Genomic DNA, 13,142 nt, shown 5'->3' with positions numbered 1-13,142 from the left:
TCATTTATTGCGTTTTCGGTTGCAATTGATGAAAGCACGGACATTACAGATGTTGCACAACTGGCCATTTTTTCATCCGCGGAGTTGATGACACATTGACCGTCACAGAGGAGTTCGTGGAGTTGGTGCCGATGACAGATACAACGACAGCAGCTGATATTTTTACCGCACTCGTCGGCGCGCTGGACAGGGTCGGAGTGGACTGGTCCCGCGCTGTCAGCCTGGCTACTGATGGTGCGCCCTCAATAATCGGGAAAAAAGCAGGCGTTGTGACAAAGTTCAGAGAGAAAGTGCAATCTGCAAATGGAGGACGTGATTTTTTGACTTTGACAAAGAACATACCGAGTTTGCAAACAGGTCCTGTAGCACTAGTCTATACACAAGTCCATTTTCCTAAATGTGCTGCTATGGCAAGCACACATGCGTGAGTCCATATGCACATGTTCACCACCATCTTTATATGTATGTTTGCTTGCTCTCCCATGTGGTTGTCCCATGTAGTAGAGTTTGGTGTCGAACTGTTCACATGATGCCGTTGGTGAAGTACTGGAAGCCGTCGTAAAGCTTGGTGGTGATGGAGCGCATGGAGCCATCCACCATCTGCTCCACCAGCACCTGTAGCTGCTCCTCCGTCAGGCTCATGTGGAAACGTTCCTTCAGGTAGCGGATGGTGCTGGAGCCATGGAAGCAGGGTAGGTGAGAGCCTGGTGGGGGAGGAGAGAGGGGAGACCCAGGGAGAGGGAGTCAGAGGAGTTGCAATCCCAAGACCACAGAGAAACCGGGCAGATAGATAATGTTTATGGAAAAACACCACAACACACTGGTCATGCTAATATACCGTTTTAGCTAACAGTACCTTGCTGCATGATCTCCACTATTTGGACCACCTTCTCCATGTGTTTGCGAGCAGCTATCAGGCCCTGGAGCATCAGCATCTTGTAGTAGTTGAACATGTCTCCATCCAGGCCTCCCATCACCTGAGAGAACCACAGACAACATAGGTTAGTCTTTACACATAAAAAACCAACAGGTTATGCAGGCTACTGCAGCTAACCAGCAAACTCGCTAATAGCATCTTTGAACACTAACAAATGTATGCATTTATGCAGTGAACATTTTGTGAGGTTTCTAGCTAGATTGTTAGGCAGCTAGTTGTATGATGAATTCCACAGTGTTCTCCAGTTTACACTTATTTGACAATGCAAATTCGCATGCAGTATAATTCATTTGACTCACATCCACAAATTCGCTGGTGAGCTTAAAAGCGGAGGTCTCAAAGCCCAGGTTCCTGGGCGAGCTGGACAGGATGAAGCCAAAGTCAATGTGGATTATGTGGCCCTCCGAGTCCAGGAGGATGTTTCCATTGTGTCTGGAGAAAGACAGAAAGGAGATGAGGGGTAGGGGAACTGAGTAAAGGGTATAGGAATAGAGGAGAGGGTGGGATGTGGTAGTTGATATCAGACCACAAAAACTGTGTTTACACAGGCAGCCCAATTCTGACCTTCTGCCCAATTATTGGCAAAAGATCAGAATTGTGCAGCCTGTGTAAATGTAGCCAAACAGGCTCAAAGACAAAGGAAGCTAAGAGGGGAAATGGAACATGTGAGTAATGTAACGAGTGAAACTGAAGAGGGGTGAAAAGGGAGGGCTGCCCACCTGTCTTTAACCTGCAGCAGGTAGCAGATGAGACTGTAGCCGGCGCAGCTCTCCACAAAGTTGCACTGGGCGGTGAGGAAGGCCTCGGTGGTGTAGCTGCCGTGCTCCTGCAGGAAGTAGTCCAGCAGAGACAGCTGGCTCTGCTTCCTCACCTGGAGCACAGAAACAGCATTTTGTATGAAATAGCAACAGACACAGTATTCCATTAGAAAAAGCTACCGACACGGCATTCCATTAGAATTAGCAACTGACACGAAATTACTTAGATTATCAAAATCTTTCATCCCAAGAGGTACTGGATTACATAGCTAAACAACTCGGCTTGAAGTTATTGTTAGGCAACTTTGTCATGAGATTTCAAGTGCACAATTGGGTCCATCTCATTTTCTCTGCTCACCTGGTGCAGAGAGACAGCGTACAGCACGGGCTCGATCATCCCGCTGTCCGATGACATCACCAGGATCTTATAGGGCTTGATCCACAGGGGGACGTGCTCCTGCTCCCAGATGGACTGGAGAGGAAAGGGGAGTAGTGGAGCGAATTAGTGATTGAATGAATGCTAATAAGAATAAATAATTCAGAGCATTTCTGTGGAATGGGACTCTACTGTGGAGAGTCAAGTACCTGTAGCTGGCTGAGCACCTGGAAGGCCAGTAGCTCTTGCCTCAGGTCGTCCCCACACTTCACGATGACCGACAGCAGCCGCCAGTTTGGCAGGTGACCGTAAGGGGAGCCCTCCCTTATCCGCCTGAGGGATGGAGAGAGCGGAAAGAAATAGTGAGACACAGCAAATGACTTTACAATGCCACAATGTGTTGTCTTCGCTGCACTAAGTGGGATAGACATGTATCCTCGGGTGGGGGATTGTGTATGCCCATCCATTTTGTCTCTTCTAGTAATTACACTGCTCAAAAAAATAAAAGGGAACACTTAAACATTTACATTTACATTTTAGTCATTTAGCAGACGCTCTTATCCAGAGCGACTTACAGGAGCAATTAGGGTTAAGTGCCTTGCTCAAGGGCACATTTACGTCATTTAGCAGACGCTCTTATCCAGAGCGACTCACCAATTGGTGCGTTCACCCTATAGCCAGTGGGATAATCACTTTACAAATTTTTTTTTGGGGGGGGTAGAAGGATTACTTTATCCTATCCCAGGTATTCCTTAAAGAGGTGGGGTTTCAAATGTCTCCGGAAGGTGGTGAGTGACTCCGCTGTCCTGGCGTCGTGAGGGAGCTTGTTCCACCATTGGGGTGCCAGAGCAGCGAACAGTTTTGACTGGGCTGAGCGGGAACTATGCTTCCGCAGAGGAAGGGGAGCCAGCAGGCCAGAGGTGGATGAACGCAATGCCCTCGTTTGGGTGTAGGGACTGATCAGAGCCCGAAGGTACAGAGGTGCCGTTCCCCTCACTGCTCCATAGGCAAGCACCATGGTCTTGTAGCGGATGCGAGCTTCAACTGGAAGCCAGTGGAGTGTGCGGAGGAGGGGGGTGACGTGAGAGAACTTGGGTAGCGCCTCCATGCTCTGGACACTACGCTGACAGACACAGCAAACCTTCTTGCCACAGCTCGCATTGATGTGCCAACACAATGTAACTCCAAGTCAATCACACTTCTGTGAAATCAAACTGTCCACTTAGGAAGCAACACTGATCGACAATATATTTCACATGCTGTTGTGCAAATGGAATAGACAACAGGTGGAAATTATAGGCAATTAGCAAGACACCCCCCAATAAAGGAGTGGTTCTGCAGGTGGTGACCACAGACCACTTCTCAGTTCCTATGCTTCCTGGCTGATGTTTTGGTAGTGGTAGCATGAGACGGAGTCTACAACCCACACAAGTGGCTCAGCTAGTGCAGCTCATCCAGGATGGCACATCAATGCGAGCTGTGGCAAGAAGGTTTGCTGTGTCTGTCAGCGTAGTGTCCAGAGCATGGAGGCGCTACCAGGAGACAGGCCAGTACATCAGGAGACCTGGAGGAGGCCGTAGGAGGGCAACAACCCAGCAGCAGGACCGCTACCTCCGCCTTTGTGCAAGGAGGAGCCGGAGGAGCACTGCCAGAGCCCTGCAAAATGACCTCCAGCAGGCCACAAATGTGCATGTGTCTGCTCAAACGGTCAGAAACAGACTCCATGAGGGTGGTATGAGGGCCCGACGTCCACAGGTGGGGGTTGTGCTTACAGCCCAACACTGTGCAGGACGTTTGGCATTTGCCAGAGAACACCAAGATTGGCAAATTCGCCACTGGCGCCCTGTGCTCTTCACAGATGAAAGCAGGTTCACACTGAGCACGTGACAGAGTCTGGAGACGCCGTGGAGAACGTTCTGCTGCCTGCAACATCCTCCAGCATGACCGGTTTGGCGGTGGGTCAGTCATGGTGTGGGGTGGCATTTCTTTGGGGGGCCGCACAGCCCTCCATGTGCTCGCCAGAGGTAGCCTGACTGCCATTAGGTACCGAGATGAGATCCTCAGACCCCTTGTGAGACCATATGCTGGCCCTGGGTTCCTCCTAATGCAAGACAATGCTAGACCTCATGTGGCTGGAGTGTGTCAGCAGTTCCTGCAAGAGGAAGGCATTAATGCTATGGACTGGCCCGCCCGTTCCCCAGACCTGAATCCAATTGAGCACATCTGGGACATCATGTCTCGCTCCATCCACCAACGCCACGTTGCACCACAGACTGTCCAGGAGTTGGCGGATGCTTTAGTCCAGGTCTGGGAGGAGATCCCTCAGGAGACCATCCGCCACCTCATCAGGAGCATGCCCAGGCGTTGTAGGGAGGGCATACAGGCACGTGGAGGCCACACACACACACACTACTGAGCCTCATTTTGACTTGTTTTAAGGACATTACATCAAAGATGGATCAGCCTGTAGTGTGGTTTTCCACTTTAATTTTGAGGGTGACTCCAAATCCAGACCTCCATGGGTTGATACATTTCATTTCCATTGATAATTTTTGTGTGATTTTGTTGTCAGCACATTCAACTATGTAAAGAAAAAAGTATTTAATAAGATTATTTCATTCATTCAGATCTAGGATGTGTTATTTTAGTGTTCCCTTTATTTTTTTGAGCAGTGTATATTTCTATGTACCAATCACCCACCTGACTTTCTCCTGCCAGGGCTCCTTGAGCGCCACAGCGGACGGGTCCTCCGGATCTTTCCGGAACGTTGTGGGGGTGTGGGCCAGGTTCTCTGATAGACGTCGCCTAAGACAAAAGAAACATGCGGTTGTAAAACAGCTATCCAGACCAAAACTCTATAACAAGAAAGTCTTAAAGACAAACTACAAGCTAGCAGGGCAATTCTGTCCGGCAGTGACCCTGTACCTGATGTCGCCAGCGGCGATGAAGACAGGCTCCTTGCTCTCCGTGCTGGTGATGCTGTCCACAGAGAACTGGGAGATGTTGTCACTGCTACTGGTGTGGCCTTCTGGGAGCTGGAACCATAGAAGGACCCCAGAGTTAAAAGTACATTCAAATCTGATTCACCTCCTCCTTCCCCAACAACCTAGTCATCAAAATGTGACTTAAAGTCAGACGGTGCCACCATGTGGTTGCCATGGGTACCCACCTCCACTTCCAACTTGCCGATGTCATCCATGGCCCAGGCCTCGTCGTCGTTGTCGTAGTTGGGCACGGTGGAGAAACTGCCGGCGCGCTGCTCGGCTGTGATGCCAACGCACTCCGGGAGGAGGTTGTCCACAGAGCGGGCGCTGCGGATGCATGTCTCCGGGATGCGCAGGGGAATGGCGGACATCTCAAACCTCTCGCACTCCAGCACCTCCACATAGATGATGTACGGGGCCTGAGAGGAAGGGGAGAATGAAGAGGTCACTGGAGTTCTAGACCTATTTTTGTAAGGTACATTTATGCAGGAAGTCCCATTGACAAATAGCATTGGGGCCCACTCCATCTAAACTCCAGGCTCCTCAGGAAATAAATAAACTAACAAATGAGTTAACTAATTAATTGTGTCAAACTACTAGGCATTCTGGTCACCTTGTTTTTGGAGCCTGTTGTGTGTGTGTACCTCCTTATACATGTGTATTACAACAAGTTGCCTCACCTTATCTTTGGAGTTGAGCACCACGGCCTGTGTGTGGGGCACGCGCACCACGTGGTGGTCGAAGGCTGCAGTGGGCAGCCAGACGCGGGCTGGCAGCTTGTGGTTGAGCTGTGACAGCTCTGAGATGAGCTGCCAGGTCTTCTGCTCCTTGGTGGGCAGCGTGGCCAGCCGCTTTCCGATGCCCATCAGAGACTTGATGAACTCCCTCTGCAGCGTCAGGCGCAACGGCTACAGAGAGGAGGAGCAAGGTTAGGAGGAGGAGAGCTGGTTAGAATCTAGATCAAGACAGATGTCTTTTTGTGTTCTGAAGACATTTACAACAAGCTACAGCAAATAACAAGTGGCACATCTTTTTTTTAGGGTCCTTCCATGAATGACTGCACACACAAAAAAAAAAAAAAAGAGGCTGAGAAAGGAGGGAGGAAGATGGGTATGATGGGAATTGAAAGAAGGATGTTTTAGGAGCGGAATCTGAAGAGAAAACCAAGGGGAGGTATAAGACTAAGAATGCATGGGCACAGGGAGAAAGAAGCAAATAAATTAAATTCTGTCAACCCATTGCAGTACCACATTCCAGCACCAGAGATCAGTACCACAATGGTTAAAATGAGAGACTTGAGCGAAACCCAGATACCAAACAAGCTCTTGGGCCTTGGAGATGTTTAGTCAACTTATGGTGTCCAATATCTTCATATTTAAAGTATGAGCAATATTCAATACCATTATAGTAGGTCAAAGTGGTGTGAGCTGTGGTCGGGAGAGGTTGTGTTTTCTCTAGCAGGAGGTAAGCTTGGCTTCTTATATGGTGTTGAGTAAAGCTTAAACCATGCATTTAGATCGTAGGTAGGTAGTTGTAGTTAGGTATTGTAGGTAGTTTATTTAGGTAGTTATTTAGGTAGTTATTGTAGGTTTCCGTAGGTAATTATTGTAGGTAAGTATTGTTTACGGCGGAGCCCGGCGAAGCACGAGGCTAGCTAGCTAGCGGGTAGCTACTGGTAACGTTTAGCAACGGTGGAGAGTTGTTTCCAATGTTAATGTGCTAGCTAGCCAACGTTTAATTTTTGCTGCGTTATGAAAGGAACTAGACACGGACACGAATTATCTGTTTAGTGTGTTAACACACTATTGGTAGTTTGTTGTAACCAAGTATTGGTGCTAAACTGTGTGTTATTGGATGCTAGCATGCTAGTTAGCTATGGCGTCATAGTTAGGCATCGTGGGCTGTTGTGGGTAGTTACTGTAGGTTAGCATTGTTTTTCGGCGGTGCCGGGTGTAGCACGACGCTAGCTAGCTAGCCGTTCTTCAAACAAGTCAACACAGTAGCCATTGCTAGCTAGCCAACACGACCAGCTAACTGTACTGTAGTAGCTAAATACAATATACTTGTGCTAGCTAGCCAACGTTTAATTATTGCTGCGTTATGAAAGGAACTAGACACGGACACGAATGATCTGTTTAGTGTGTTAACACACTATTGGTAGTTTGTTGTAACCAAGTATTGGTGCTAAACTGTGTGTTATTAGATGCTAGCATGCTAGTTAGCTATGGTGTCATAGTTAGGCATCGTGGGCTGTTGTGGGTAGTTACTGTAGGTTGGCATTGTCTTCGGCGGTGCCGGGTGTAGCACGAAGCTAGCTAGCTAGCCATTTTTCGAACAGAGTCAACACAGTAGCCATTGTGTGCTGTACTGTGGCAGCTAAATACAATATATTTGTGCTAAGCTAGCCAACGTTTAATTATTGCTGCGTTATTAAAGGAACTAGACACGGACACGAATTATCTGCTTAGTGTGTTAACACACTATTGGTGGTTTGTTGTGACCAAGTGTTGGTGCTAAACTGTGTGTTATTGGATGCTAGCATGCTAGTTAGCTATGGTGTCATAGTTAGCTAGCTGAATAAAGTGGGTTGAGTCTATTCCTTTAAACATTGAACCGCTGTGGTTCACAACAATTCTGATTTCTAAAGGTGGAAGTTGGGAGAGTTTTTGTTCGGGTGGTTCAGTGAAACAATTATAGTTTCAGAGGTGGAAGTTTTGGTGAGGGAGGCCCTGCTCTCTCCTCTCCCAGATGTTTAGTTCATTTCATTCCGATCTCCTCTGCATTATTGTAGCCATTTGCTACAGCCTGTCAACTATGCCTCTGCCTATCCCTGTTCTCTCCTCTCTGCACAGGCTACACAAACGCCTCACACCGGGTGGCTGCTGCCTCTCTAACCTGGTGGTCCCTGCACGCACCCCACACCTGGAGTTCCAGGTCTCAGGCAGCCTCTGGAACTGCCGTTCTGCTGCCAACAAAGCTGACTTCATCCCAGCCTATGCTAACCTCCAGTCCCTCGACTTCCTGGCGCTAACGGAAACATGGATTACCACTGAAAACACTGCTACTCCTACTGCTCTCTCCTCGTCTGACCATGTGTTCTCGCATACCCAGAGAGCATCTGGTCAGAGGGGTGGTGGCACAGGAATCCTCATCTCTCCCAAGTGGACATTCTCAATTTTTCCCCTAACCCACCTGTCTATCTCCTCATTTGAATTCCATGCTGTCACAGTCACTAGCCCATTTAAGCTTAATATCCTTGTCATCTATCGCCCTCCAGGTTCCCTTGGAGAGTTCATCAATGAGCTTGACGCCTTGATAAGTTCCTTTCCTGAGGATGGCTCACCCCTCACAGTTTTGGGGGATTTCAACCTCCCTATGTCCACATTTGACTCATTTCTCTCTGCCTCCTTCTTTCCACTCCTCTCCTCTTTTGACCTCACCCTCTCACCGTCCCCCCCTACTCACAAGGCAGGCAATACGCTTGACCTCATCTTTACTAGATGCTGCTCTTCTACTAATCTCACTGCAACTCCCCTCCATGTCTCCGACCACTACTTTGTTTCCTTTTCTCTCTCGCTCTCCTCCAACACTACTCACTCTGCCCCTACACAGATGGTAATGCGCCGCCGCAACCTTCGCTCTCTCTCTCCTCTTCCATCCTATCATCTCTTCCCTCTGCTCAATCCTTCTCCCTCCAATCTCCTGATTCTGCCTCCTCAACCCTCCTCTCCTCCCTTTCTGCATCCTTTGACTCTCTGTGTCCCCTATCCTCCCGGCCGGCTCGGTCCTCCCCTCCAGCTCCGTGGCTTGATGACTCATTGCGAGCTCACAGAACAGAGCTCCGGGCAGCGGAGCGGAAATGGAAGAAAACTAAACTCCCTGCCGACCTGGCATCTTTTCACTCCCTCCTCTCTACATTTTCTTCATCTGTTTCTGCTGCTAAGGCCACTTTCTACCACTCTAAATTCCAAGCATCTGCCTCTAACCCTAGGAAGCTCTTTGCCACATTTTCCTCGCTCCTGAATCCTCCTCCCCCCCCCCCCCCCCCTCCTCTCTCTCTGTGGATGACTTCGTCAACCACTTTGAAAAGAAGGTTGACGACATCCGATCCTCGTTTGTTAAGTCTAATGACACTGCTGGTCCTACACACACTGCCCTACCCTATGCTTTGACTTCTTTCTCCCCTCTCTCTCCAGATAAAATCCTGCGACTTGTGACTGAAGGCCGCCCAACAACCTGCCCGCTTGACCCCATCCCCTCCTCTCTTCTCCAGACCATCTCCGGTGACCTTCTCCCCTACCTCACCTCGCTGATCAACTCATCCTTGACCGCTGGCCATGTCCCTTCCGTCTTCAAGAGAGCGAGAGTTGCTCCCCTTCTCAAAAAACCAACACTCGATCCCACTGATGTCAACAACTACAGACCAGTATCCCTTCTTTCTTTTTTTTCCAAAACTATTGAGCGTGCCGTCTTTAGCCAACTCTCTTGCTATCTCTCTCAGAATGACCTTCTTGATCCAAACCAGTCAGGTTTCAGGACTGGTCATTCAACTGAGACTGCTCTTCTCTGTGTCACGGAGGCTCTCCGCACTGCTAAAGCTAACTCTCTCTCCTCTGCTCTTGTCCTTCTAGACCTGTCTGCTGCCTTTGATACTGTGAACCATCAGATCCTCCTCTCCACCCTCTCCGAGCTGGGCATCTCCGGCGCGGCTCACTCCTGGATTGCGTCCTACCTGACCGGTCGCTCCTACCAAGTGGCGTGGCGAGAAGCTGTCTCCGCACCACGTGCTCTCACCACTGGTGTCCCCCAGGGCTCAGTTCTAGGCCCTCTCCTTTTCTCCCTATACACCAAGTCACTTGGCTCTGTCATATCCTCACATGGCCTCTCCTATCATTGCTACGCTGACGATACACAACTAATCTTCTCCTTTCCCCCTTCTGATAACCAGGTGGCGAATCGCATCTCTGCATGTCTGGCAGACATATCAGTATGGATGACGGATCACCACCTCAAGCTGAACCCTGGCAAGACGGAGCTGCTCTTCCTCCCGGGGAAGGACTGCCTGTTCCATGATCTCGCCATCACGGTTGACAACTCCGTTGTGTCCTCCTCCCAGAGTGCGAAGAGCCTTGGCGTGACCCTGGACAACACCCTGTCGTTCTCCGCTAACATCAAGGCGGTGACCCGCTCCTGCAGGTTCATGCTCTACAACATTCGGAGAGTACGACCCTGCCTTACACAGGAAGCGGCACAGGTCCTAATCCAGGCACTTGTCATCTCCCGTCTGGATTACTGCAACTCGCTGTTGGCTGGCCTCCCTGCCTGTGCCATTAAACCCCTACAACTCATCCAGAATGCCGCAGCCCGTCTGGTGTTCAACCTTCCCAAGTTCTCTCACGTCACCCCCCTCCTCCGCACACTCCACTGGCTTCCAGTTGAAGCTCGCATCCGTTACAAGACCATGGTGCTTGCCTATGGAGCAGTGAGGGGAACGGCACCTCTGTACCTTCGGGCTCTGATCAGTCCCTACACCCAAACGAGGGCATTGCGTTCATCCACCTCTGGCCTGCTGGCTCCCCTTCCTCTGCGGAAGCATAGTTCCCGCTCAGCCCAGTCAAAACTGTTCGCTGCTCTGGCACCCCAATGGTGGAACAAGCTCCCTCACGACGCCAGGACAGCGGAGTCACTCACCACCTTCCGGAGACATTTGAAACCCCACCTCTTTAAGGAATACCTGGGATAGGATAAAGTAATCCTTCTACCCCCCCCAAAAAAAATTTGTAAAGTGGTTATCCCACTGGCTATAGGGTGAATGCACCAATTTGTGAGTCGCTCTGGATAAGAGCGTCTGCTAAATGACGTAAATGTGCCCTTGAGCAAGGCACTTAACCCTAATTGCTCCTGTAAGTCGCTCTGGATAAGAGCGTCTGCTAAATGACTAAAATGTAATGTAAATGTAAAGTACAAATCTAGGAAGTCCTTTGTTCTACAGTCCACCATTAAGGCTACTTTGAAATTAGATAACATCTCAATCATAAGGTTACTATATAAAAAAAGTACTTACATTTTGTTTTGTTATGGAAACAAGTTCCAATTAAGTAGGCTAACATATGGGACAGTTAACATTTTTGTTAAAATACTTAACACACAAGAAAAAAAGGTTAATTTGTTAGTTCTTAGTTAAAGGTAGACTCAGTGAAATGTATGTTGCCACGAGCAGCACCGCAGATATTGAGATGAGCGAGATAAAATACTTTTCTCACACAGTCGCACTGTTACAGCATGGTAGCCAAGGGACCAAAACAGCGGAGAAGTTGAGCCTCGCACTTCAACGTTCTTAGTTGTTGTGGAAATTGACCCACTATGCTGTTTACTTTCTGCATCTACGTCATCCCACTGAGTCTACCTTTAATACCAGGTAGGACAATTTTTGCCACATGAACTACTGCCAGTGGCGTATTTGTTGCTTAGGACTACCATGTAAAATGTGTAAACGTGTGTAATTATGACTGACTTTGACTGACTCTCCTTCAGTAAAGGTTACTCCAGATGTCTTTACATTTAGCTGAGTCTCCCCATTCCAAAACTCCCAGAAGCATTTTTCAAAAACATGAAGCAAGTTATCCGATTACAGAGAGAAAAACAACCCAAGGGGTTGAGACCATTGCACTACATGCCAATGTCCATACTTTTATACCACAAAGAAATCATGCCCAATGCATACATGTGCTAGTTGGTGTGGACATTGAAACAGAGCCTAGAGGTGGCGTTGACACACAGATTAGGGCTAGGGCTGTTGCGGTGACCTTATTACCGCCAGTCACAAGTCGTGACCGCAGTTAAATTCCCGTTGGTAAAAGGTACTCCCAATCCAAAACTGCGCAAATGAACGGTGCTGATGGATAGCCTACCAAACTTGCTAATGGCCTGGAACTCAGTGCTCTATTGTCCCTCTAATCACATCATGATTTAATTTGAATAATCTGAATGATGAGGACAAATAATTATGGGAGTTACAGTTCCTGTTCCGAAATGGACACGGGAAAGCCCCGGACCCAATATGCATACATTTTTAAAACCTCTCCCGAAAGGACAACTGGTCTGATCCGAGTGAGGGAAGCAGCAGAAAAGCCAATTGTTTTGCTACTTTATTCAACCGGACCCATGGGAGGGGAGAGAGCGAGAGCGAGGCTGTTAGGGAGTGGAGGCCGTTCGGTGTGTGTGTGAATGTATGAGTAAGCACCATGAGCCTGAGAGAGAGACCGCAACCACTGTTAACTTCTTGGTAGTTATTTATCATCCAATCCGATTATTCAGTACCTGTCTTGACTGTATCAAACTGAGAGAAGCTAGCTAACTCGGCTAATTGAGCCTAGCCATAACATTACTGCGCTTTTCACTGTCCTACCGTTAGCCTACACATAACTCCACTCAGACTATAGCGTAAATAGCAGCATACCCGTTGGCTTTTGGTCGTTGTAGCCTCTCATTTCACTTTTAATTCCATCTTCCATTGATTAGATCTCCCCCTCTCTAAATCATCAATATATAGAGTTGCATCATGCAGCCCTTTATGTTTTGATTTCTAAGACATTCCCTGGTTTATAAGCCTATCACAACTAAATCAATAATGGATTTTATTGTGATGGCTATATTAAAAATGTACTTTGACTTTTTAAAATCTAGATGTTCCAAAAGAGCGCTAAACATGTTTATGTTAATTAACGGTCAATTACCGTGAGACCGGCAGTCATTTGCATGACAATTACCGCTTGCCAAAATTTCATGACTGCCACAGCCCTAGTTAGGCCTATTCAAAACCACAGATTTTTCAGGACGAGGAACCTGTATTTCATAGCATTTCCTTGGTCTTTTTGTGTTGACAGGCAAACCAAGCAGCTTCCTTAGCATTCTACTTTTGTAGTCAAATGTCAAAATGCCTTTCCTGTGAAGAAGTGTATTTTCTGGATCATGACCAAACGTTATGACTTCCTGACATTACTTCCAGAGTGGACAGGACGTTCTGTTGAGGAAGGGTCCCCGAGTGTTACTGGGATCGGATTTCCCTATTCAAAACAACTGATTCT

General features: G+C 48.2%; 1 protein-coding gene across 1 annotated transcript; it reads right to left on the bottom strand.

The window, feature by feature from the left end:
• Positions 1-341: 341 nt before the first annotated feature.
• LOC311132448 (phosphatidylinositol 4-kinase beta-like) lies at positions 342-12,809 on the bottom strand (the record flags this gene model as incomplete). The annotated part of the gene is made up of 11 exons (XM_084165736.1): positions 342-704; positions 857-977; positions 1,237-1,369; positions 1,657-1,808; positions 2,054-2,167; positions 2,281-2,404; positions 4,772-4,876; positions 4,997-5,106; positions 5,241-5,474; positions 5,736-5,963; positions 12,792-12,809. 11 exons carry the CDS (start codon positions 12,807-12,809, stop codon positions 523-525), a joined length of 1,521 nt encoding a protein of 506 aa, XP_084021862.1. The 3' UTR covers positions 342-522.
• Between the last annotated feature and the right edge of the window lie 333 nt (positions 12,810-13,142).

This window comes from Coregonus lavaretus, assembly GCF_964263955.1.
Source record: "Coregonus lavaretus genome assembly, chromosome: 7".
Taxonomy (NCBI): Eukaryota; Metazoa; Chordata; class Actinopteri; order Salmoniformes; family Salmonidae; genus Coregonus; species Coregonus lavaretus.
Note: the sequence above shows the minus strand (reverse complement) of the source record. Positions and strands in the feature narration are given on the sequence as shown.